The sequence below is a fragment of the Corythoichthys intestinalis genome, chromosome 11 (genome assembly GCF_030265065.1).
Source record: "Corythoichthys intestinalis isolate RoL2023-P3 chromosome 11, ASM3026506v1, whole genome shotgun sequence".
Classification (NCBI taxonomy): domain Eukaryota; kingdom Metazoa; phylum Chordata; class Actinopteri; order Syngnathiformes; family Syngnathidae; genus Corythoichthys; species Corythoichthys intestinalis.
Window position 1 is genome coordinate 52087454 of NC_080405.1, and position 25570 is coordinate 52113023.

General features: G+C 39.0%; 1 protein-coding gene and 1 long non-coding RNA gene across 2 annotated transcripts in view; one reads left to right on the forward strand and one right to left on the reverse strand.

The window, feature by feature from the left end:
- Window positions 1-3436: 3436 nt before the first annotated feature.
- LOC130924368 (uncharacterized) overlaps window positions 3437-25570 on the reverse strand; it is a 33207-nt gene continuing 11073 nt past the window's right edge. Inside the window, exon 6 of the long non-coding RNA XR_009064863.1 lies at window positions 3437-3673. This is a non-coding gene — a long non-coding RNA (uncharacterized LOC130924368). The remainder of the gene's footprint in view (window positions 3674-25570) is intronic.
- Window positions 3730-24645, forward strand: spon2b (spondin 2b, extracellular matrix protein). Its single transcript, XM_057850891.1, has 6 exons — window positions 3730-3803; window positions 4374-4613; window positions 9175-9398; window positions 14749-14940; window positions 15300-15486; window positions 24106-24645. Exons 2-6 carry the CDS (start codon window positions 4376-4378, stop codon window positions 24282-24284), a joined length of 1020 nt encoding a protein of 339 aa, XP_057706874.1. The 5' UTR covers window positions 3730-3803; window positions 4374-4375; the 3' UTR covers window positions 24285-24645.

Below are 25570 nucleotides of genomic sequence, written 5' to 3' on the forward strand. Positions count from 1 at the left end.
AATAGTGACGATAGCAATTTGGGACTTTCCATTATCGTCTTCAAGGAACCCCATCTCGATCTAGCAAAAAAAAAATACACAACACCATTATAGGTAGTTTTCACTTTGTTTTGGCCCCTCCATATACAGTTGGTTTTACCGTAACTTTCTGACTTTATTACTCTATTTGAACCCTGCACCTTATAGTCCAGTGCGGCTAAAACACATATTTTTACAGGCCAATGAGCTGTATGTCTTTAATCTGATTGTCCAAAGTATCCAGATTGAAAGGTTACGTGCAATATTAATGTGCAATATTTGATGTCTTCACTGTCAAACTGCTATTTCACTTACATAACAGAGGACTACCGTAATTTCCCGAATATAAGGCGCACCCGTGTATCATGCGCACCCCAAATTTACTTGTAAAATCTAAGGAAAATTATTGTACCCGTTTATAACGTGCACCCTAATTTTAGCACCAATAAATAGAAGAATACAAGAAAAACAGAGCTCGTGTACAGATACAGAAATGCCATTTTACTGAATGGTGAAACACAGCACAAACATAGCATACTGGTAGTTCAAAACATTATCATAAACTAACAATATTTACGGTAATAATATGATTTGACAACTTCTCCAACTTACCAGAATCCTGGAGAAAACAAAACAGATGTGACTTTTCTTTTAAAGGCTGTTGTATTACTTGCTCGTTTCATCATGATGAATAAATGTTTCTTCCATGGATTGATACGGTAAAATGAAAGTGACAACGTAAGTCAGAAATCCGAGAGCGATCATCGCTGTCGACACGACAGTAACAATAGGACCTATTGTTATTTGGGTTTGAGTTTCTCGAGGGACAGATATAGTTGACGGACACACACAGGAAGTCTGTTGTTAAGTTTGTTATGGTCCCAGTTGCGGAGCTGCAATAAACGTTGACTCAAATGAGTTCAAGAAACTAAATTCTGTGCTTCATGAAGAGTGAAAAAAAGCAGAATTTAACACAGACGAACTCATTCGGCCGATCAGAGTGAAGTATTACCGAAACAAAATGGTGACGTCACGTAATGGTCGGCAACGGATCGCCGCATACGTTTCTTCAACACAACGTGGCCGTGTCAATAAAAAAAAAAAAAAATCGGTTATATATATATATATATATATATATATATATATATATATATTTCTGTCTCCATCCATGTACCCGTTTATAATGCGCACCATGATTTTACAAGTTGATTTTGGGAAAAAAATTGCGCGTTATATTCGGGAAATTACGGTATATTACTTATTGTACTTATTTATATTTTTATACTTTGTGAATAACTTTTGAGATTTTAACTTACCTCATCCTGCACTGGAAAGGGAGATTCTCCATAATCTTGTTGTGCAACTGTATAATGACAATAAAGGGCTATTCTATTCTATTCTATTCAGGAGCCAAAAAGCTCAATCTTGGTCTCACACAAAAATACACACGGTCCCAGGCTTCAACTGGGACCATGTGCTTTGGTCAGATGAGACCAAGATTGAGCTTTTTGGCAACAAACACTCTAAGTGGGTCTGGCGTGCTACGAAAGACGCGCATGCTGAAAAGCACCTCATACCCACTGTGAAGTATGGGGTAGGGTCAGTGATGCTGTGGGGCTGTTTCGCTTCCAAAGGCCCTGGGAACCTTGTTAGGGTGCATGGCATCATGAATGCTTTGATATACCAGGACATTTTAAATCAAAATCTGTTGCCCTCTGCCCGAAAGCTGAAGATGGGTCGTCACTGGGTCTTTCAGCAAGACAACTACCCTAAACATATGGCCAAATCTACACAAATGGTTCACCAGACACAAAATCAAGCTCCTCCCATGGCCATCTCAGTCCCCAGAACTTGTTTTGTTGGCAAAAGGGGGTTGTACAAAGTATTAACACCAGGGGTGCTAATAATTGTGACACACATTATTTGATGTCAAATAATTTTTTCTTTATGTGGGATTTTTTTCCCCATTGAATGAATGCACTTGTATTGAAGGTTGGATTTTTCTATTTTTTCCATTAAGGTCCAATATTATTTGAATAAAAAAATATATATATTAGAAGCTAAAAAACACATCTTTTTCAGAGGTGCCAATAATTATGGATGGCACTGTAGTTCTTATAAGACAAACTTTATTATGAGTTAAAATAAATTGATATTAAAAGCCCTCTTGATGTTTTCCTTTTTATACAATTTGTAAAATTAGTCTAACTAGTAGGTCGCCATTGCGGTGACTTCACTGGGTTACGCTGCCGGGCTTCCAGAGTACGACTCTCGCGACATAAACATGTCACCTGTTCAACCCTTTCAATTTGAACCAGAGCACAGCACTGTCGATATTTTACAAAACGAACAGAAAAAGTAAAATGAACAGAAAAGACGGGATGAGACGAGAGTATGACAACACTGGTGTTCAGCCAAAATGTGCTACACCAACTAAATATCCTACAAGAGGCGAATTTGACACTCAAAGTACCACTGTGCGCTTTCAGCTTGTTTTGTTTAGATGCATACAAACAGAACATACTGAAGATGCCTTAAGAAAATACTTAAACGTAGTAATATCAAAAAGTGTGGTTTAAATATGCTATGTAACTAATGTGGTCAAGAGATCAACAATCTGCTTTAAAGCTACCACAAAAAAACACAATGCTTAAAAGTATGAGAGGAAAACACATGCGCCAAGTATTTTGAGGCAATGAAAAGGTTATAAAAGACTCAATAAAAACACAAATAGAAAGTACTCGCCACTTTTAACCGATATGCGCATGCGTTGGACGTCTTGCCGCATACAAGGAATTGCAGAACACCGGTAGTGTTCGTCTAGTGTCAGTCACAAACTACGTCATCATCCTGAGTGTCCATTGCACGCATAAGACATGGCGCCCTCTGTAGGTCTAAACATGTACTAAATATCATAGATTTTTAAATGGCAATATTTTATGTGTTTCTAATAACATATCTTAGTAAAAGAGAACAATTGTGGCTTATGCGAGCCTACAGGTCTTTAAGTCCGAGGTTCCCTTTAAGACATTGCCGAGGTACTGTATCTGACGCGGTCTGGGTATCAGCAGATCCTGAAAATCAAGTGATTTTGTGAGCCAGGTATCTGTTATTATCGTATAGCCCTATTGAGAGATAACTTATTGTGAGCCTTGTATCGCAAAAGGTAACGGGAGGTAACCAGATGTTCCTACCCCTAACGCAGAGGATAAAGAATATATTCTTTCGATTTTTGCTTCATAATCTGTCTACAAGTGTTGCTGTCACTGTTGATTTCTTGAAAGTTCCACACATGGCCACTAAACTTTGAGGTGCATGTGCTAACCACTAACCAACATTTCATTGTTCAGCCTCATAAAATACTTGATGAGATCAATATAAGACCTAAAGCCATATTAAGTTACATTACCTTTCCATATTTTCAGCATGTTGTGTCAAATTTGCCTTACTGTGCTGTGAGCATACACATTTACAAGCCGTTTTACGCATAACGGCGTAGCGCAGTAGTTGACTTGGCTGTCTTTTGTGGTCCTGGCATCAGATCAGTTGACAAGCAGAAGCTACTGAGCACGTGTAGGAGGGAATTGGAGCCAGGGGGTTTTGGAAGAGGAGGGGTAATGGGTTAGAGGGTGTCAGGAAGGAGGGGATGAAGCTCCTGAAAAGACATAAAAAGGTGAAATTGCACTTTGGAGCTTCGCAGTCACTTTTGCCGGCAGCCACATCCACATTTCTCCCTCCTCTCTCTTCCTCAAGCTTTCATTCATCAGGAACCCTCGACAGAACCAGTAAGTATGAAGCAACTGCTCTAAATACTATTGGTGGGAATCTCTGGGTACCTCACGATACAACAAGATTTGCAATTATCAGGCAATATGACGATACAACAATTATTGATGGGTCAGGAAATCAATCTACGACATATTACAAGCTCTTCATTCATTAAAACTTTGAATGCTCATGTTAAAGTACCATTTACTTAACATGGCCACTATTCTAGCGGAAAATCTTGGTCCCTTGCTACCAACCTGTTGGTCCTTTCTAAAGCGGTGGCATCTTTTTCAAATGATACATTGATTCTTGGCCGGAGCATATCAATAACCTATTAGCATGCAAAACATATCTTGCTATATCATCATATCAATATCTACACACAGCAAAATACATGTGATTAAGTATTCAAAATGCCAATAGCTGCTAAGCAAATATATTAGGAAATATTCTGCGAGCCAGTAACTAAGTTGTAAATATTGATGCGGAATACATACATATATCAATCGTTTAAGATGAATGAAGTATTACAATGAACCTGAACGATATATTGCCTCAAAAGTAGTTTCCCTTTTGTTTTCCTTAAGTCATGGACACCTTGACATGCATCTCCTCCGAAAGCAAAGCCTTCCTCCCCCTCGTGGTGGTCACGATTCTGACCATGGGCCACGGCGTCCAGCCGATGCCCGTGCCAACAGACATCCCCATGTGCACCGCCTCGGAACCAGCCCAGTACAGCCTGACCTTTTCCGGCAAGTGGACACGGGCGGCATTTCCCAAACAGTATCCGGTCTACCGCCCTCCTGCGCAATGGTCTAACCTTGTCGGTGAGTACACGTGTAACTACTTTATCGTAAAAAATTTAGATGTCCTGTGTCCTACCGCGTTATACTTGTCCTATTCAAGTGAAACGTTAAAACCTGAAGCCACTTTGGCTCAGTAATACAAAATGTAGTTGTTACGTCTCCGAAAATACCAACCAAAAAGTCAAATTGGGATTGGATGTCGAGATCTGGCAGTGAATGAGTTAAGGGCAACAAGCAACAAAATAATCCAGCGGTATCAGGAAAAAAAGACATTTGGATATGCCCCCCCCCCTCCTCCTTAATACATTACGCCTGAGTTATACTCCCGCGTTGCGGTGACGGCACAGCGACTTCGGCGTCATTCGACATTCGATAGTTCTGCGGTGAGGGAACGCGTTGCTCTGTAATTCACCGCCAAGCCACTAGAGGGGTGTGGCGTTATGTTTGTACAGTATTAGGGAATGCTTGTTGACTTCCGCTAGTCGGAGAAAAAATAAACAATGCAAGATGGAACTCTTGAAAGTAAATATTCTGGTCATCAACACTGAATAAATATTGAACATACAAATGTTGAGGGGCAGGCAACGCAGAAGATGATTTCGAGGCGGTCTGGCCGACTTTTGATGCCGCACATAGAGTTTTAGACTCGGGTGGAGAGAGCTAGCTGTGGTGGCTAGCTTCAAACTGGCGTCGAGCACTGCGTTCAGTCTGCAAAGCCCTCCAGCACGATTTGTTTGCAGTGTCCTATAACCAGCCAGTGGGAAGCCATAGCAGATTTTTGGCGTCTATGAAACTTCCCAAACTGCGTTGGGAGCCTTTATTTTAACGTTATCATAAAAAGCACCGAGGCACTCTCTATCAGTGATGATGTATCGTGTGTGAACTGTCTGTTATTGAAAATTAAAGATCAAAACAACTCTTTTGACACCAAAACCTGTGCTTTATTCTTCATATACTTGAAGTGTGACACGTAAATAAGTCACAGACTCACAGCAAACATATGTACACAATTAATGATGAAGTGCACCAACCAAAAATACGACATAAAGTGATTAAAAAGTTGGCAGTTTTTGGCTGACTGGGTCACCGCTTCGTGTGGCCACTCGATTCCGAAGTTCCGAACACACACGTCTCGGTGGTTCTTCCATTTTTTTTTTTTTTTTCCCTCAATCGCCGACCTTGCCATTTGGCAATCACAATAATGTCTTGACGAGACTTGTTCTTCGATGATACTCCCGTTGGCTTGGTCCATTTTTGCGTGTAGAAAATAATGTTTGATTCTATTCTACAATGGCGGTGATTTCGCGCTAAATCGGAAACAACAGTCTGAGCGGACCAATCACAGTCCGTTTCTGCCAAGTCATACGCGTCTATGCGACGCGAAGGTTAGAAAATTCGAGAGGCGCGCGTCAGGCTACGGCGCAGGGTCTTCCTTGACGGCGTAGGTCTGACGCGGAAGTATAACTCGGCCTTTAGAGAGGTATCAGATCGGGACTCAAAATAAGGCGACTCAGACTGACATGCAAAAAAATATGTGAACAGGACATCCCTAGGTGATATTAAATTGCCTGTGGTAGGGAAATAGTTTGATGATCGATCAAAAATCAAAATCAATTTCCTCCTCCCTCTAAAAGAAATACAGAAATCAAATCCATTGCTTGCCACTATGTAAGAAATCGATCTTTTTTGGGGATGGCGTGGCTCAGTGGTAGAGTAGTTATCCCCTAACCCATTGCGTCCCGTTCAATTCTCTGCCCTAATGAACTCGCCTAAGTATCCTCGAGCAAGATACTGAACCCCACATTGCTCCTGGTGCTACGTCACCAGTAGGTGGATGGCAATGGAGTGTAAAGCGCTTTGAGCGCCTTGAAAGGTGGAAAAGCACTATACAAGTATAACACCAATCACTCAATGTCTATGGCCTGATAGCACCTCATTGAAGGCAGCAATTAAGTAAAATACCGTCGTAACATACTCATGAAATAGTTGGTAAAGTTTACTGAGCAGTAAATGAGGAGTACAGTGATGCCTTGTTTTTGCAGTTACTGAGGACCACAACACACGATACATGAAAAACCAAGAAGTAGTGCCCCCCCCGAAAAAAAAATTGTTCAATGTATTTATTCAGATTTATCATTGGAAAGAGATACATACAAGAAAAAAACTTTTATGTATGATTAGGGCTGTCAAAATTATTGCGTTAACGAGTGGTAATTAATTTTTTTAATTAATCCTGTTAAAATATTTGAGGCAATTAACGCACAAATGCCCTGCTCAAACAGATTAAAATGACAGCACAGTGAAAGCTGTACTTGTTGTGTTTTTCGGAGTTTTGACGCCCTCTGCTGGCGCTTGGGTGCGACTGATTTTATAGGCTTCAGCACCCATGAGCATTGTGTAAGTAAATTATTGACATCAACAATGGCGGGCTACTAGTTTATTTTTTGTTTGAAAATTTTACAAATTTTATTAAAAAGAAAACATGAAGAGGGGTTTTAATATAAATTTCTATAACTTGTACTAAAATTTATCTTTTAAGAACTACAAGTCTTTCTATCCATGGATCGCTTTAACAGAATGTTAATAATGTTAATGCCATCTTTTTGATTTATTGTTATAATAAACAAATACAGTCCTTATGTACCGTATGTTGAATGTATATATCCATCTTGTGTCTTATCTTTCCATTCCAACAATAATTTACAGAAAAATATGGCATATTTTATAGATGGTTTGAATTGCGATTAATTGCGATTAATTACGATTAATTTTTAAGCTGTAATTAACTCGATTAAAAATTTTAATCGTTTGACACCCCTAATGTATATATTTCAATAAAAGGTTTTTAAGCACTTTTTTAAGCACTTCAAATGTAAGTAAGTTTGTAAGTTTTATATGTAAGTTTTAAACATTTCCTGTCCCACAGAATTATTTTTGAACAACAATAAAGTAGAAAAATGCTTCTCTTTATTTAATGCTTCATTGAGTGAGTCCACTCAAATTCACTCAAGTTGCTCACTTACACACAATGAGTTGCCACAGCAACTGTTTAACAAATTAAACGATGATTGACGCATGCGGCGCTTTGAAGTTTTGGCTTCAAAGCAAGATCAACCTTAACATCTGTCAGTCATCGTCAGTGTTGTTAATAACGGCGTTAGAATATAACGGCGTTACTAACGGCGTTTTTTTCTTCAGTAGTGAGTAATCTAATTAATTACTTTTCTCATCTTGGCAACGCCATTACCGTTACTGAGGCGGGAAAGGTATGCGTTACTATGTTGGTCAACTGACACGAGAAAAGTCTGAGAAAGACGGACTCACGGAGACCAGAGAACAGAACAGGGAGGAGGCAAGGGAAGGTGACGCCGTTGCAAACGCGATGCTACTATGCTAGGTGGCTCCAATAATACCTGACTGTAGCCGATAGCCTACAAACTATGCCCACATGATGCTTCGGTAGATATCACATTTATACAGAACTAGATGCAAATGACAGACACGGCTGTATTAGAACATGTATAATAAAGAACTACATGCGTTAGTAAATAGCCGCCATCTTAAAACAGTAGACTTCACAGGAAGGCTCTGTTGTAGAGAACCTTCTTCGCGAACCTCAGTAACTTTTTTTCTAAAATGCTCCTAAATCGGCAAAATCTTGACTTAAATTTATCTTTAAATGATGAAATAGTTTTAAAACTTACACATGTCAAAAGCAGACAGAAGGGAACTAATGCAATAATTGGAGCAATTTTAACAACTTTAACGGTTGATTCACAACATTAAATGACTTCCACACATACTAGTTATCGCAATTTCCGCAATACCCCTCTGTCTAGTTAAGTTTAGGGTAAAGAATTGAGCTAGGGCCAATTGTCCCAAAAAACCCTTTAAACTTCACATTGTGTGACCTGTTTTTTTTTATTTTATTTTTTTGAGAAAAAAAAACCCATGAAAATTATCACCAGTTACTTTGCCAAGTAACTAATTACTCTTATATTCAGGTAACTGAGTTACTAACGCAATTACCTTTTGGGAGAAGTAATTTGTAACTGTAATTAATTTAAAGTAAGATTAACAACACTGGTCATCGTTAACTTTAATCAGCAACTCCAGTGCACTGCCTGACCAATAAAAGAAGCAGGCACGAGAATGAGCAACTATGTGATCGGATCGGGACAGCTCTATAAAATACTGCATTTATTTATCCAATTGAAAAAAAATCCGCTATGGACTGAGGGCGCAAAGTTTGAAGCGAAACTAGCGAGGGATCACTGTATTGCTATCAAGTATTGCTGGGTAAATACTTAAAAACATCTTAGGACAAGCTACAAAAAAGAACAAGGCAATAAAAAACACACAGGTGAAAAAAGCGAAGCACCATCTGTGATGTAATAACCATCAGATAGGATCTCGTATCCACCTGATATGAGAAAACCATCTGAACTCCTGACCAAATACCCTAGAAATTACTGGCTAACATCAGTAAGGAATGTCATTTTGATTTAAGTGACTAACGTCAACTACTACAGTATGTAATTAATACTGTTAACACAGTGGTGATCCCTCTCTCTGCCCTTAGGTGTGACCCACAGTTCCGATTACCACATGTGGCAGCGTAATGGCTTTGCCAGCAATGGAGTGAGGGAGTTCACGGAGAAAGGCGAAGCTTGGACGCTCATGAAGGAAGTGGAGCAGGCCGGGGAACAGATTCAGAGCGTTTATGGCATCTTCTCTGCTCCTGCGGTCGTAGGAGGCACAGGCCAGAGCAACACTGTGGTTGAGGTCTTTGCCAGACACTCCTATGTGAGTCACCTATACACCTGGTTTGATTAATACTAGTGTTGCACTGATACCATTTTTGCCTCGCGATACCGATACCTGGCTGTGTCAAGCCAATATTGTACCGATAACTTGTTTAAAAAAAATAATAATTACATGGAAGGTCTGTCAGCGAATGAATGAATCGTTCAAATGGACTAAAAGTGTACTATTGGTAAACTCATTGGTGGGAGGGTGTATATTGGCCAGAGGAAGAATAAAATATATTCTTTAACTCAGGGGTCCCCAAACTACGGCCCACATTTGGTCTGGCCCCCTGAGCAATACCAGAGAGCATTCTTTTTTTTTTTTCAATAGTGTTATTTATTTGCTGGCTTTTTTCTGTGAAGAACCCCGAGAGGGTTATTTGGTTATTATCTATTTAATTGATAGTGTTATTATTATGTTATGTTGTGTTATTATTAGGGCTGTCAAACGATTAAAATTTTTAATCGAGTTAATTTCAGCTTAAAAATTAATCGTAATTAATCGCAATTCAAACCATCTATAAAATATGCCATATTTTTCTGTTAATTATTGTTGGAATGGAAAGATAAGACACAAGATGGATATATACATTCAACATACGGTACATAAGGACTGTGTTTGTTTATTATAACAATAAATCAACAAGATGGCATTAACATTATTAACATTCCGTTAAAGCGATCCATGGATAGAAAGACTTGTAGTTCTTAAAAGATAAATGTTAGTACAAGTTATAGAAATTTTATATTAAAACCCCTCTTAATGTTTTCGTTTTAATAAAATTTGTAAAATTTTCAATCAAAAAATAAACTAGTAGCCCGCCATTGTTGATGTCAAAAATTACTTACACAATGCTCATGGGTGCTGAAGCCTATAAAATCAGTCGCACCCAAGCGCCAGCAGAGGGCGGCAAAACTCCATAAAACACAAAAAGTGAGCGTTTCACTGTACTGTCATTTAAATCTGTCTGAGCGGGGCATCTGCGTTAATTGCGTCAAATATTTTAACGTGATTAATTTAAAAAAAAAATTAACGCCCGTTAACGCGATAATTTTGACAGCCCTAGTTATTATCATGTTACTACTATGTTATTATTATTATTATTATTTCATTTACTTTTGTTCCGTGAAGAATCCAGAATGGGTTATTTGATTGTGGCTTTCTGAAAAACAATATTTTTTTACATTTAGGCACTCCTGCAATCGTCACACTTTTTCCGTTACAAACTGACCCCGGCCCCTCATCATAGAAAGGAAAAGTTATGTGGCCCTCATGGGAAAAAGTTTGGGGACCCCTGCTTTAACTCATTGGCTGCCAATGAGTGCATTAGATGTCCAATCAATTTGAAGCGGGAGTTCTGTAAGCCAATTAACGAACACTTTCATTCGCTGCTACCTTCACACTTCAAATGGATTGGACGTCCACTAGTGATAAACTCATTTCAGTTCACGCCAGAAGCATGGAAAAAAAACTAATCGCCCCTACCAACATGGCCTCAGGGCGGCCATTTTAGTAGGGGCAAAGTTCCCATAAAAGTCAACGCATTGTAGGGCTATTGCAGCTATCGATTATTTGGGTAATGGATTAATCTATCGATTGGTCAGTTTGAATAATCCAGCAATCGGTTTACAAACATATAATGTGTTGCCGAATACATTTTAGGAGACGTAGAACAAAGGAAAAAGTGTTTATGCTTGCAATACCATTTATTTCGACTTGCCAAGAGCTTTGAATGCGAATACAAAATGTCTGTGTTTCTTCAAACAATGTAGTATTGCACTTTCATTTCACAATAGCAATACATTTATTTCAAAATAAGTTAAAATACCTGAGCTTAGTCTCAAACGGTATTTTAAAAAAAAAAAACTAAATGCGGCTTTAAGTACAACAAAAAAACTATTGGCTAACTTGCATAGCAAAAGTCCGCTAGCTTAAATGCTATAAAATACTAACTTTTTTTTTCTTTCCAATGCTCTTCACAAATTGTTCAAAAACATATTCCCACAAAAAACTGCTGAATATACTTCTAAACTACATAACAAATGCATAAACAAACATATTAGCCCAAACAAAATCTTCCCTGATGTTGATTTTAACAGGGAGCAGCTGGATTCAGCTATGTTAGATTAGTTATGTCATATTCACTGTTTCCACTAGAGGGCAGTATATTCCCCAAATCAATCAAACGAAAAGCCAACACTTTCAATAAAACAAAAAAATAAAAAATTAAAAAAAAAAACATTACAAAGCCAATCTAAACGAATCCTCGAAGAAGCAAAATTTGATTCGAAGCCTTTTTCTAACCGAATTACTCGAGTTAATCGATTAATCGTTTGAGCACTATTGCACTGGCATTAAAATTAAGCCATAACTAGTTTATTTTCAACCCATTTTTAAAATATAATTGTATCAATGCCAATGCATCTGCGATTTATTCAGTTGCTTACACTGACAGTGCGAGACGTCCAATCCTTTATAGGTGGGAGGGCTGGCCTCCCATGTCAAATTGATAGTGATATACTCTAGTGATAAATCAGTTTAAATTCTTAGCAGAAAGATGATTAGACGTCTTATCATCGTCTTTGGAAGGGGACAACATGTGCTCCTTTTTTAAAGAGTAACACGTATAGAAAGACATGTAATTCTTAAAAGATAGATGCTATTTTACAAATTTTAAACCAAAAATTAACGAGCAGCTCGCCATTGTTGTTGACGTCGCAGGGCGGTGACGTCACATGGGTACGCTGCCAGACTTCCACAGTGTCACTCTTTAACTACATAAACATGTTGTCAGTTCTGCCCTTCCAAATTGAACCCGAGCAGAATATTAATGAGAAGGACAGCCCTGTCAATATTTCACAAAACAAGCAGCAAAAGCAAAATTAACAGGAACGGGATGAGACGAGTAGCGTACATGTGTCAAGTTTGCTAGTGACAGCACTCTCCTGCTCTAGTGACGGAGTAGGAGAGATCTCAAAAAAAGATTTGCAAATCTTCACTGTAAACTATTGGGTGTACCAAATTATTCCAATATTATTACGGAGATAGTTTGCATCCAGAGCTGTCATTTCCTTTACATATCATTACGGTATACAGTTTGATTATTTTTTTGCATTACACCACATGAAAATGTTGATGCAGTTTGCCTCTATTGAGCCGTCTAATGGCGACAAATGACGTCTTACATTATTTTTGTCACTTAAAAGCACTGTCCAGGTCAATGACCATTCTGCCAATGTTCTCAGATGTCGCTTACATGTACGCTACTCGTCTCATCCCGTCTTTCCTGTTCATTTTGCTTTAGCTGCTCGTTTTGTGTCGACAAGGCTGTCATTTTCATAAAAATTCTGCTCGGGTTCAAATTGGAAGGGCAGAACCGACGACATGTTTATGTATTTAAAAAGTGACACTGTGGAAGTCCGGAAGCGTACCCATGTGATGTCACCGCCCTGCGACGTCAGCAACAATGGCGACCTACAAGTAAAAATAATTTTTAAAATTTTATTAAAACGAAAACATTAAGAGGGGTTTTAATATCAAATTAGTATAACTCATACTAACATTTATCTTTTAAGAATTACATGTCTTTCTATCCGTGGTACCCTTTAAGGCGGCGTGCATAACTGGTAGCCATCTTGGGTAGGGTGACCGGCAGTTGGACAGGGGAACTTGAAGAGTACATATGGCACAGCTAATGGCGTACCGCACGCAGGCTATTTTTAGACTGTGACGTCGCATCGTAAAGCGGAAGTAAAGCCGAAGTGGGACATTATAGACCCGCCCTCGCATAGACCCAACGTAATTAGTGCTACTTTTCTCCGGTAATCTTTCAAAAACGAACATGCCGATCACGCAATGCTTTTTTGGAACTTGTAGAAACGACTCTAGACATTACGACACATGAAGGATGTTTTCTTCGTACGTTTCCGGAAACCAAAAACTCGGGAGGAAAAAATTTGAAGACCGAATCAACTTGCGCGTACGTTAACAGCAGCTCGGCGAATCCATTGACGTTTCATATGCAGTAAACATTATGTTGGGTTGGCATGGTCTTTCAGAGGACAAAGAGGTAAGCCATTTTTATATTTTTAACTTATTTTTTTTTGCGTAACGTTGTGCCGTACTGCCTCTGTCTGACAATGAAAGACCTGAAAAGAATTACAATGGTATCTGACTGCCACTGTTACCGTTTCTGTTATATATATAAATAAAAAAAAAAACAACTTTAGTAAGGGGGAAGTGTAAATAAATTATAGGATTAAGATGTGTTATCAATGAAAAAATCAAAAGTGTTAGTTGGCTGTCACTGAGTAGCATTTGCGATCGCTACACAAAGCTAATTAAATTACCCCAAAGAACGGTAAGAGACGTAGGACAACCAGAGGATATATATATGAAAGACAGGGCTGATGGTAAAGGATAGCTTGTTGAAACAGGAGAATGTCATTGTCAGTCGCGTCGATAAAAAAGCTAAAGCTATGCTGAGGTCGGCTCGTTTTTTTTCGTCTTTTTCAGCCTTCGACACTCAAGCCATCTCTTTAACTGAACATTTTTATGTTCTTCCATATCTTTGCCAGTCAATTTGGCACCAGGCACATCATTTTCGGAGAGAATTGGTAGGTTTTGCTCTGTAAACATCTCCTTCGTACACGATTTCCATTCATTTCCTATTAGGGACAAACGGTGGCTTGTCCCTACTTAGCAACAGTAGCTAATGTCATGAATATTAATGAGCGGAAGTGACGTGTTGCTTGCGGTACGCCATTCCTAGTACTCCCCGATACCAGTGATATCATTTTAGTGCCATATTGCTACCAATACTGTTACTAGCATCGGTGCAACACTAATAAATAGTACTAGCTCAGGGCTTTGATCAGACCCAGTAAGGTGTTCGCGTATGCTTGACAATAGCGGCCTGGACAAAACTTCAATTTTTCGTCTGTCCCTGAAGGCTTTTTCATTTAATAAAAACCTGAGAAGCAAATAAGTGGAGGACATACAGAATTGCCTCAATGCTGCTGTACATTAAGAACACTGTCGCGAGGACAGCTTTACTACTTTCCACCGAGAAATAAGCGAACAAATGACAAAGCGGGACGTTAAAACAGCAGCCTCGACCTTTCCAGCTGGTGAATCCGTCAGGCAGATTTACAGTATGCCTTGACGCATTATGTAAGCTCAAAAGGAACTTGAGGGTTGTTCTGGGGTGGTCGTAAAGTTTGGGGACCTGTCCAGTTTGGTTTGAAGTTAGAATGGACGTGGTGTGGACAATGGAAAATGGATTGGCTGAATAGCATACGACGTTATTAATCAGCTGATCTCTCGCCAATGTTTATCAATTTTCCAGCTGTCGTTTATCGTGCGCCTCGTTCCGAGTCCCGACTGGTTCGTGGGAGTGGACAGCGTAGATCTGTGTGAAGGCGACCAATGGAAAGACAACGTGTCCCTGGAGCTCTTTCCTTATGACGCCGGGACCGACAGCGGCTTCACGTTCTCATCTCCCAACTTCGAGACCATGCCACAAGATAAAATCACTCAGGTAGGTCATTCAGTGATGAAAGACCAGATCAACAGATGATGGACATGATGACATTAGTGCAAATGCCCTTTTCAACTTTTGAGGGTGTACAGTGACAATAAATGGCATTCAATTCTATTCTATTGAAATCATTTGAGGGTTTCTCAGACTAAAGGCTAGCGGAATGCTTTTGAAAAATCAGTTCCTGAAGCCAGTTTGCCTTGGAATCACAAAATTTAGGTGCCATGTCTATCATGTGATGACCCACAAAAAAAAAGACTTGAAAGGCGAACTCCAATAAAGCTACAGCTTTAGTAAATTTGCAAATTTAAGGTCTGAAACATCTTCATTCATGCAAAGCAATTCCTTGTCGTTTGTAGATAACTTCATCATTCCCCAGCCATCCTGCCAACTCCTTCTACTACCCCCGCTTAAAGCACCTCCCACCCATCGCCAAGGTAACGCTAACCAAGATAAAGAAGACAAATCAGATCATTAGCCTTCTGGTGGAGCCCACCCAGTCCAACCTCCTGCCGACGGGGAATGAGATTGAGGACAACCTCATAAGTAAGTCAGAACAGTAACTAGACACACGTAGTTGTAGATGACCATTTTATGTCATTTCACAGTCTAAACACGGATATGAAACTGTAAAACACATTTGTACAGTCTGAGTTCATGTGGGATTTAAGCAACATCCATTAAACAGGTGGTGCACAAACAAGCATGTAATATGTCGTTTTGATTTCAGTTTTAATGCATTTAAGTTACTAATAGAGTTGTCCGATAATGACTTTTTAACTGATATCTCGATATTGTCCAATTCCAAAAATCCCATACCAAACCGATACCGATAAATGCGGTCGTGGACTTAACATATTATGGCTAATTGTATTGTGATGCCCCACTTGATGCTTTAATAATGATAAATGTAACAACTTCAAGGTTTTCCAAATAAACATTGTGAAAAATAAGAACAACTTCATCTGATTTATTTTTAATCAAGTGCAAGTAAAAAGTGCCAATAAGGCACTGCCACATGGATTTTGGCAATGTGGATATTATCCAATAAGAACTTAAAATTCTTTTATCAACTCTACTTAAGTTACTATTTTTTAAGAACCACGTTTCCTATGATTACTTGTCAGTGACAAGACAAAAACTGATTAAACACTAGTGCTGCAACGATTAATCCATTAACTCGATTAGAAAAAAGCTTGAATCAATATTTGCTGCTTTAAGTATTCCTTTAATTAGAGTGCCATTATGATGGTTTGTTCTGAAAGCATTTGCATTTAGTTGTATTAATTTGGGTGAAAACACTACCCTCAAGTGGCAACAGTGAATATGACATATCTCATGTAACATGACTGAATCCAGTTGCTCCCTGTTAAGACCAACATAAGGTTGTAAATTTTTGTTTGAGCTAATATTTTTAATGAATTCATTATTTATTTTAGAGTTATATTTAGCCATTTTTGTGGGAATAGGAGTTAGAACGATTTGTTAAGAGCATTGTAAAAAAAAAAAAAAAGTTAGCATTTTACAGCATTTTAGCTAGCAAACTTTTGCTATGCAAGTTATTCAATTGTTCTTTAGTTGTACTTAGAGCCTCATTAATTTATTTTTTTATACAAATTGAGGCTAAGCTCAGGTATTTTATTTTTGAATGAATGTGCAATTCTTCATCTCCTAAAATATATTTTGCAACGCACTGAATGTTCCTCATCTGATTACTCGATTATTCGAACTAACTAGTTGATAGATTAATCAACTACTAATGTAAATGATAGCTGCAGCCCTATTCATCACCACTTCAAAATACGAAGCCCAAAAGTTAAAGCAATAGTGGTGGGAACCTCTTGGTACCTTCCAATACCATACCATTTGCAATACAAGGCTCACGATAAGGATTATCTCACAATATGACGATGAATGGCTTACAAAATGATCTACGATATTCGAAAATAAAGCAAGCTATTTCGAAATAAAATGGAATCGAAGTCGATTGACTTTTAGGATCCGCTGACACCAAGTCCTGATCTGATAGTTTGGCAATGTCTTAAGGAAAAAAAAATACATCCAATTGTAAAATATTTCCCTACTGCAGATTATCACTACTCCATTTTCCTATATTAGCATTAGCATCCCACGACAACTAACAGAAAGGTCAACTTCCGACTATATTTCCACTGTTTCGATGTTGGGAATATTTTATTGCTTTGTAGCCCTTAAAATTTAAAAATCAAACTAAGTAAATACATTTAAAAATCGGTCCTAATCACATTATTAGATCGTGGCCATCTCTACTTCGAATGTTCTGGTTAACTCTCAATAAAATCCTAACAATATGGCGATACAACAATTATCAATGAACGGGTCAAGAAACCAATCTATGATATTCTATGATACATCTGTAAAAGAGAAAAACAAGCTATTCATTTAAACTGGGAGGACTGGCTTTAAATGTTTAAGTTTGAGTGCCATTGACGACGTTAAACTTCTAATTTATTTGACAAATTTTGGTCTAGCTGAAAATTTTTGTAGCATCTTTTTAAAACAATATGCCGTATCAATTTTTGCGGGTGCATATTGATAACCTTTCCAGATACAAAGTATTATGACAAATCACCATATTGATTTATTGTCACACTCCTATAAACCAATGCTAAAGGCATTGTGACCTGCTTTGAATCATTTAGAAACCATTAACATCTGCACAAAAACTCAAAAGAGGACCAGAATGAATGAGAAAAAAACACATCTGGCATCTTGCGGAAGAGTCTTGATTCATAGAAAACAACTGCGATAATTTGGGTCATTCACCCAAAATGGGAGGCAGATGCTTTTGTTCCACTGGACTCAAATTAATGAGGTGAAACTCCATTCAGTCTGCATTGATTCACAGACAGTTAAAGTTTATGACTCCCTGTTGCATAAATTAGGAGTGAGCAGGATCAGAAAGATGAAGACTACATACTGTATCTTTTTACAAGTTAAGAGAAATACGTGGTCGTCTCGCCGATTTTTGATGGGACGGCTACGAGCTAACGAGGAAAAGGTGCTATCAAAGCAAAACTGCACTAATTAAGATTATATAAAAGATTTGTTACTCTTAACGACAAGTCAACAAACAGTCATGGTCTAACAATCAGGGATGTTTTCCACTGTTTTCACAACAACAATTTAAGTTTAAGTAGGGCTTTTAAAATTTACACAGACTCACCCAACAATCTGGTGTTACTATCATGTGTACACGAGGCCATAAATTGTTGATATTGGGACTAAGGCTGGATTGCTTGGTAGCCTATCTAAAACTAATCTGTTTTTACAGACAACATTTACGACAAAAACTTAAAACCTGCTGTCACACACAGCGGTTATGTAAACATTTATCAATTTTCAGTTCTTGTAAACAGCCCCCAAAGTCCCATCTACAGTTTTATCTTTTACTTATTCCTGTATTTATAAGATTTTATAAGATGCCACTAGTTGCGTTGACATGAACAACATTTCTTTAATCCCATCAGAGTTCCGATTAAAATTCTAATCGGATGCACTGTTTTCATGGGCGCTAAAAATATTAGTCCGATTAGGATTTGCATGTTCAGGCATTACACTTTCGGTCAGAACACATTATTTTGACATATGCAGATCGACCAAATATACAGGAAATAGTAGTAGAGGAGGAATCCATAGCGACTTCAGTGTCAACAAAACATACATTTCTACTATAAACGTTACCGTTATTTTGCGTACTTTTCCTGATTTTCTACCATCACATCTTTCAGCAATTTTAAGATGATTTAAAGCAACACTAGGTAACTTTTCAACCTTTATAAAATATTCTCATAATATTTGTGGTAATATGTCGACTGTCAACTAGTTCAATGACACCTCTTTTATATCTTAAGGGGGTCTGTATCGCTTTCACCGGCAGTAATTAACATTGAGGAGTAAGCCTGTCGCAATATGCAATAATTCCATTTATCGCACGATACATAAAAATGAAGGCGATAATTTTTCCGCTGCGATTTATCGCCTCGCGTGCACCTGCGTGCGGCTGACGTGCTGTTAAAAGTTCTGCTTTCTTGTTACCAACTACACAAAATGCATTTTAGTTCTGTTTTTAGTTTAGTCCAGTTTAGGTTTAGTGCAGGTGGAGAAAAAAAAAGAAAAGGTGACGCTTACCATTGAAATGAAGATGTGAATGATAGCAAAATATAAGCATGGTGTGTGCATCCATGAAATGGGTCGTAGAATGCCGATCTCGGCCGGCGGTCCCACTCCGTTCGCCAGTCTTTATTAGTTCAGGTGACAGCTCTTATTGTGGTAACATCGCCTAAGAAATCACCAGCTTCGTCAGGTTTCAAATAATATATTCCATCAACTTGCCGAGTGTCCACTGCTGTTGACGCCAGGATCGAAACAGAAAGTAAAATAGCGCTCTCCTGCTCACCGTCAGCCCCGCGGTGCGTTCAGGTACAGCAAAAAAAGTCCGCCACATTAGAAGCCAATTCGTTACATTATTACAGGTACTGTACTGTATTATTGTTATTATTGCTATTATTATATTATTGTTATTGTGATTTTTATTCATTATTCACTCATTATTTTATTTGTTTTGCTCTTTGTAATTGCTATTTGCAATAGTAACAGCAGTATTTATTAAGGATGTAGTGTGGGTTTTTGGGCTCTGGAACGAATTATTGGAATTATAATGTATTCTTATGGGAAAATCCTGCTCGACATACGACCATTTCGACTTACAAACTCCTGGAACGAATTAACTTTGTATGTATGTAGAGGTACCACTGTATTACGCATGGAACGCCATAGCGGAAGCTATGAGGGGAAACATTTTCATTTGGCTAGATGTTTAAATTATTAAGTGGAATTTTTTTTTTCCCTTAAAAAACACATTTTATTTCTTCTGTGTTTCTGTGCAGTATTAATATTGTTGTCTTTTACTTAAAAGAGGCATGGTCTATTGTTTTTAGTTGTGATTTCCAAAAAAGTATTTTTGAATTTAAGAGTAAACATTTATTGCGTTTAAATGGGTGTACATGATCTATTAATATATACTGTATTCTCACAGTGTTATTGTAATTTTTTTTTTTTAAATTGGGGGGGGCAACAATATCGCAATAATTTATGAAATAAATTATCGCACACTAAAATTTGTTATCGCGACATGCCTATTGAGGAGGCTGGCAGGAGCCCTTCCACACACACAAAAAAAAATACAAATTTGCTAACTCAGGGGTCTCCAAAGCGGTCCTCAAGGGCCGCTGTGTGTCCTGGTTTTTGTTCCAACCGCTCGAGCATCGACCGTTTAACCAATGAAGTTTCTGCTAAAACAAGCAGCACCTGACTGCAATCAACTGATTACACTTGTAAGACACCAGATTGGTGCAAAGGTGTCGTCTTGTTTTGTTGGAATGAAATCCTGCGCCCACTGCGGCCCTATGTGGAATAGTTTGGAGACCACTGTGCTGCTTTACTGCATACGTCACTTCCCCCTTTCCCCATTCATTATAAAGTCGAAAGTCAATGCGAATGCTTTTGCGCGAATGCTGCAAAGATGGCAGAGCAACAAAAGCCATAAAAAGTTTTGTCTGAGGAGGGGAAAAAAAAAGAGAGGCTACCTGGATTTACAGAATAAACATTGGCCCAGCTTTCACTCGCAGGTGTGACACCCCCATCCCCCAACCAAACTCGTCAGCACTGACGAGGTCGGGTGGGGGGGGCTTAGCCACACTAAACCACACGGTTGCTAACAGTCATATGCTATTGTTTAGCCACAACTGGATTCAGTACCTTATTACTATTCATCCTTCACACAGCCGCTGCAAACAGAAATGCTGTTTAATCCATATGCAGGCGACCGGGAGATTGATTTTTGATTGATGGATGATTTTACGACACTGTCTGGTTGTGCGCTGGTCCTCATGGGAAACGCAGTCTTCCTTAAGGCAAAACACTACCGCGTTTGTCCACCGGCGTCGCTAAAATCGATCAAAACTGAAAAACCTTAATTTTGTATTCTAACCATATCTCAAAACCCTACCTCAGGATATTCGTGTTATTTTTGGGATTCCTTCTAATTTCGTGTTTCGAAAATACTAAGCTATACTAAAATAGTATGCTTCAGATCCCTATTTCAAGTTTGAGAACCTAATTTGGAATCCTGGTACTACTTTGAAATACCAACTCAGGTTTGAAACCCGAAACCAGGCTAAATCAGACTTTAAATCGTTGTATAAACTAAAAAATCTTGTGCCTGAATTGAATTGATGCTCTCTCAACCCTACTCATTCATTCATTTTCCATGCCGCTTATTCCTCACGAGGGTCGCGGAGGTGCTGGAGCCTATCCCAGCTAACTTCGGGCAGTAGGCAGGGGACACCCTGAATTGGTTGCCAGCCAATCGCAGGGCACAAGGAGACACACAACCATTCACGCACACACTCACACCTACTTTGATGCAAACAATCAGGCCAAGAATCCAAATTTCAAACCCTAACCCAGACTTGAGACCATACTTTTTATACGTAATACTGACTTAAAACAACCAGATTCATTACCTTATTACTCTTCGTCCTTCACACAGCCGCTGGAAACAGAAATGTTGTTAAATCCATCTGCAGGCGATCGGGAGATTGATTTTTGATTCATTGATGATTTTACAACACTGTTCGGGGAAGCGGTGGTCCTCATGGGAAACGGTCTTCCTAAAGGCAAAACACTACCACTTTTGTCCACCGGCGTCGCGAAAATCGACCAAAACTGAAAAGCTACCAGGTTTTGCTTTAATATCCTCAGCAATCCAGACCAGTTCCGTCAAGCACCCGCCCCGTTTTTCGCTTGCTGGGCTTCTACTGGATTCAGGCAATAACAGAAACGCGAATGCTGACATTACAGACATGCTCAGTCAAGATGGCTTCTTCCAAAATTTTGTAATAAGTGTCTTCATGTGCGCCCATCGGATTATAAATTGACATAAATCTCCTCTTTCATTCAAAATAAAATCGGCATTGGATTGATTGGGTTGGACTATTCCAAATGAGACATTTTTAATCTGATCAGGCCTTTAATCTGAATAAAGTCTATGTAAAAGTAGCCATTCACAACCAATTCTCCACTAAACTCATTGAACTTATTCTGTTGTAGTATATTCCCAGATGTCAACTAATTTAGGCCAGGTTTGCCTGGCTGTGTTTCATTCATTGGCCCACTAACATCTTTCCCCGTGTCCTTAATGGACCTGCAATATGAAGCGGGAATTAGCCTTGACGCAATCTTCCAGCAGGTCATCCATCCTTCAGCGTTGCCTCCATGTCTCGCCTTTCTGCTATTCTACTTTTAAGCCAATACAAATTTGCACTCAATCTCTCTCACTAGGTTGTCAGAAGTGTCTCTTGTTCTCAATTTGATCGTTAATGTAAGGGAAGAGATCTTTCATTTACCCCATCTGGGTATTCAAAGCAGGGGTGGTCATTTTGACATGCCAGCAATGGAAGTCGAGACAACCACACTTTGTTACGAATAGCGCTTTGGGGTTTGTGGTTATGATTATGAATCATGTCAGGTTGTTCATATTCGTATCTTTTTTTTTTTTTTTTTTTTGCATTCGACACCAATTTTGGTATATGGCTGTGCGGTCGGTACCGGCCTATAATGATACTCTACTGATACCACGCCGTTTAAAGGGTTCCTTGAACTCAAAGACAAGTAATTCTTAAAAGATAAATGTTAGTATGAGTTATAATAATTTGATATTAAAACAGCTTGGTTTTAATAAAAATTTGTCAAATTATTTTAAGTGATAGGTCGCTATTCTTGTTGACGTCACTGGGCCCGCTGCCGAACTTCCAGCGTGTCACTCGTTAGCTACCCCAACATGTTCTGCCCTTCCAATTTGAACCAGAGTGGGACAGCACTGTCAGTTGTTCAAAGACAAGCAGCAAAGGCAAAATTCAGAGCAGGAAATACTTGATAAGACAAGAGTTGGGCAAAACTGGTGATGTACTTGCGGCAAGTGCGTCTCAATGACATCGGAGCGAGAGAGTGTATGCTGTTGAGAACTCCGTTTTTTGTTAGCAGCTCTTCAACATGAGCTATTGCGTGATCAAACTTACTCCAATATATTTATGTACGTTGTTAGCATCCAGAGCTGCTGTGTGCTTTACATACAGTTTATAAACCCTCACTGAAGATAATAAACTATAAATGCACATGTCCTCCATGTCTTGTACATCCAACTCACGTTTAGCTACGTAAGGGTGGTCCATATTAAGTGCTCAGCACGCATCAGCTGGCCACTGTATCGCTGCATCGGACATGTCTGGATCAGTTTGGGTGGCAGCATCACTCATATTAGATGAATAATGAACAGACACACTTACTGCCAGATGAACTGACAGTAGAGGTGAATTATTAGCTTCCTCTCTGACTAGCAGTACGCCAGAAGGTTCACCTACCGTTGTAACGAAAGGAGCGGCTTGCCTGCTTAAGAGAGCGGCCAGCAGTTTGTCTTTGGCGCTTAATTGCGCGCATTTCACTAGCTGTCCGAGCATGTTGAGGCTTCTTGTGAGGGAAAATAGTTAGAAGAGCATTTGATTTTAGTCTCCGCTTATATCCAGCCGCTCCGGTGAGCTTTTTCACAAGTTGTCGTCGACTAAAAACCTCGAACGCGGTAGGAGAAAAATGGCGAGAACAAAGCCTTGGCTCTTTGGCAAGTTTTGTCAGTCTACAGCCATTTTTCCGAAACCTTTGTCCTCTTCTTGTCAATAGGAAATCTGTAGAGACTCACATCACTCACCTTGTTTCTATTTGACTGGAAATTACATCCAAAAGCAGCACATCGTGGCATTTTACTTAGCGAATTTAGGCAGCAATACACAATTGTTGTACACAATTGGAAACGTCCCATTTACGTCATCACTCCGAGCCCGCAAAACATGGCGCCAACTATCGGTCAAAATATGTACTAAATATTATAAAATATTGCCATTGATTTAACATTTTATGTGTTTCTAACAACATATTTTAGTACAAGACAACAATTGTGGTTTATTAGAGCCTACATGTCTTTAAGATCGAGGATCCCTTTAAAGAACTATACAAAATACTAGTGTTGAACTGATACCACCCATGTACTAAAGTTTACCATATTAAACACAGAAACACCGCTGGACTGCGAGGTCTCGGCATGGTCCCCCTGGGGTCTGTGCAAGGGCAAGTGCGGAGACACGGGCATGCAGCACCGCACACGTTACGTCCTCATGCAACACGCCAACAACGGCGCACCCTGCCCCCTGTTGGAAGAAGAGCGGAAGTGCATACCAGACAACTGCTTATGACTAGGCCGAGAAACAAGGCAGGAGAAGAAGCGGAAGGACGGCAGAGGGAAAAAAGACCGGAGGGAGCGGCGAGGGAGGAAGAAACGTCGGAGGAGATACAACGGCAAAAGGTCTGAGTCGTGAACTGAACATTTTCCTCAGTGTAAAAATTTGTCCTGTCTGAGATCAATGAAGAGGTGTAGTGTTGTATCTTTACCAACAGACACCGATTCAATGTTGCAGGCAATTAAATTAGCTTTAGGATGAATATAACAGAAGAAAAAGGAATATATTTATTAACAGGATTTTACCCTGTCCTGTGCAAATATGAATGTAGTCATTTGTAGGCTGTTTTTTGTATTTCTAGTTTCATATTGAAATTATTTTTGTACAAAACAATACCAGAAATGTAAAAAAAAATGTGATATCTGTATGTTCAATAAACATGTTGATACAGTGGTGTATACTTTTGATTTTTTTTTTTAATACTGAATTTGAGAATTAAAATGTGATTCTTGACCTCGGTCATTGTCATAACAACTTACCTTAATTTTCGGACAATAAGGCGCACCCAACTATAAGGCGCGACCCACCAAATTTGACACGAAAACGGCATTTGTTCATTGATAAGCCGCATTGGATTATAAACCGCAGCTATCCTCACTGTATTATGGGAGATTTCCACCAAAAGATATTAACTGGCAACACTATATTTGACAACAGCATCATAAGACTGTCATAAGACAAAATGAACCACCATGAAGCTTTGAACCAATTGGCTGAAAAGCGTCATTGCTTCAAGAAGCTTCATTTGGCCATCGCTGCTCCATTGGCGGAGACAGTCAACCTCTGCTGCCACCTGTCGTCATCCAACGTTCCTCCTAGCATGCATTGCAGCGCTAGAGATGTAAATAACAATCAAAATTCATGTTCTGTGCTAATTTTTTCTTCAGTTACTGTTCCAGTTGTTTTATTAATTGCTAGTTATGGTATTTGTTAACACTTTATTTGACAGCGGCATCATAAAACTGTCATAAGACCAAATGAACCACCATTAAGCTTTGAACTAATTGCAAAATGCTAAAACGCCAAGCTTCATTGCTTCAAAATGCTTCATTTGGCCATCACTGCTCCCTTAGGGGAGACAGTAAACCACAGACATCCACCCGCTGTCAACACTGTTGTCATCCAACATGCCTCCTAGCATGCCTTGCAGCGCTACAGATGTAAATAACAATCAAAATTCAAGTTCTGTGCCAATTATTTCTTCAGATACTGTTCCAGTTGTTTTATTAATTGCTAGTTAT

Coding starts and splice junctions, on each gene's coding strand:
- spon2b (XM_057850891.1), top strand. CDS start 4,376: ATGGACACCTTGACATGCATCTCCTCCGAAAGCAAAGCCTTCCTCCCC. Junction 4,614..9,174: donor GCAATGGTCTAACCTTGTCG/GTGAGTACACGT, acceptor CTCTGCCCTTAG/GTGTGACCCACAGTTCCGAT. Junction 14,941..15,299: donor CACAAGATAAAATCACTCAG/GTAGGTCATTCA, acceptor TGTCGTTTGTAG/ATAACTTCATCATTCCCCAG.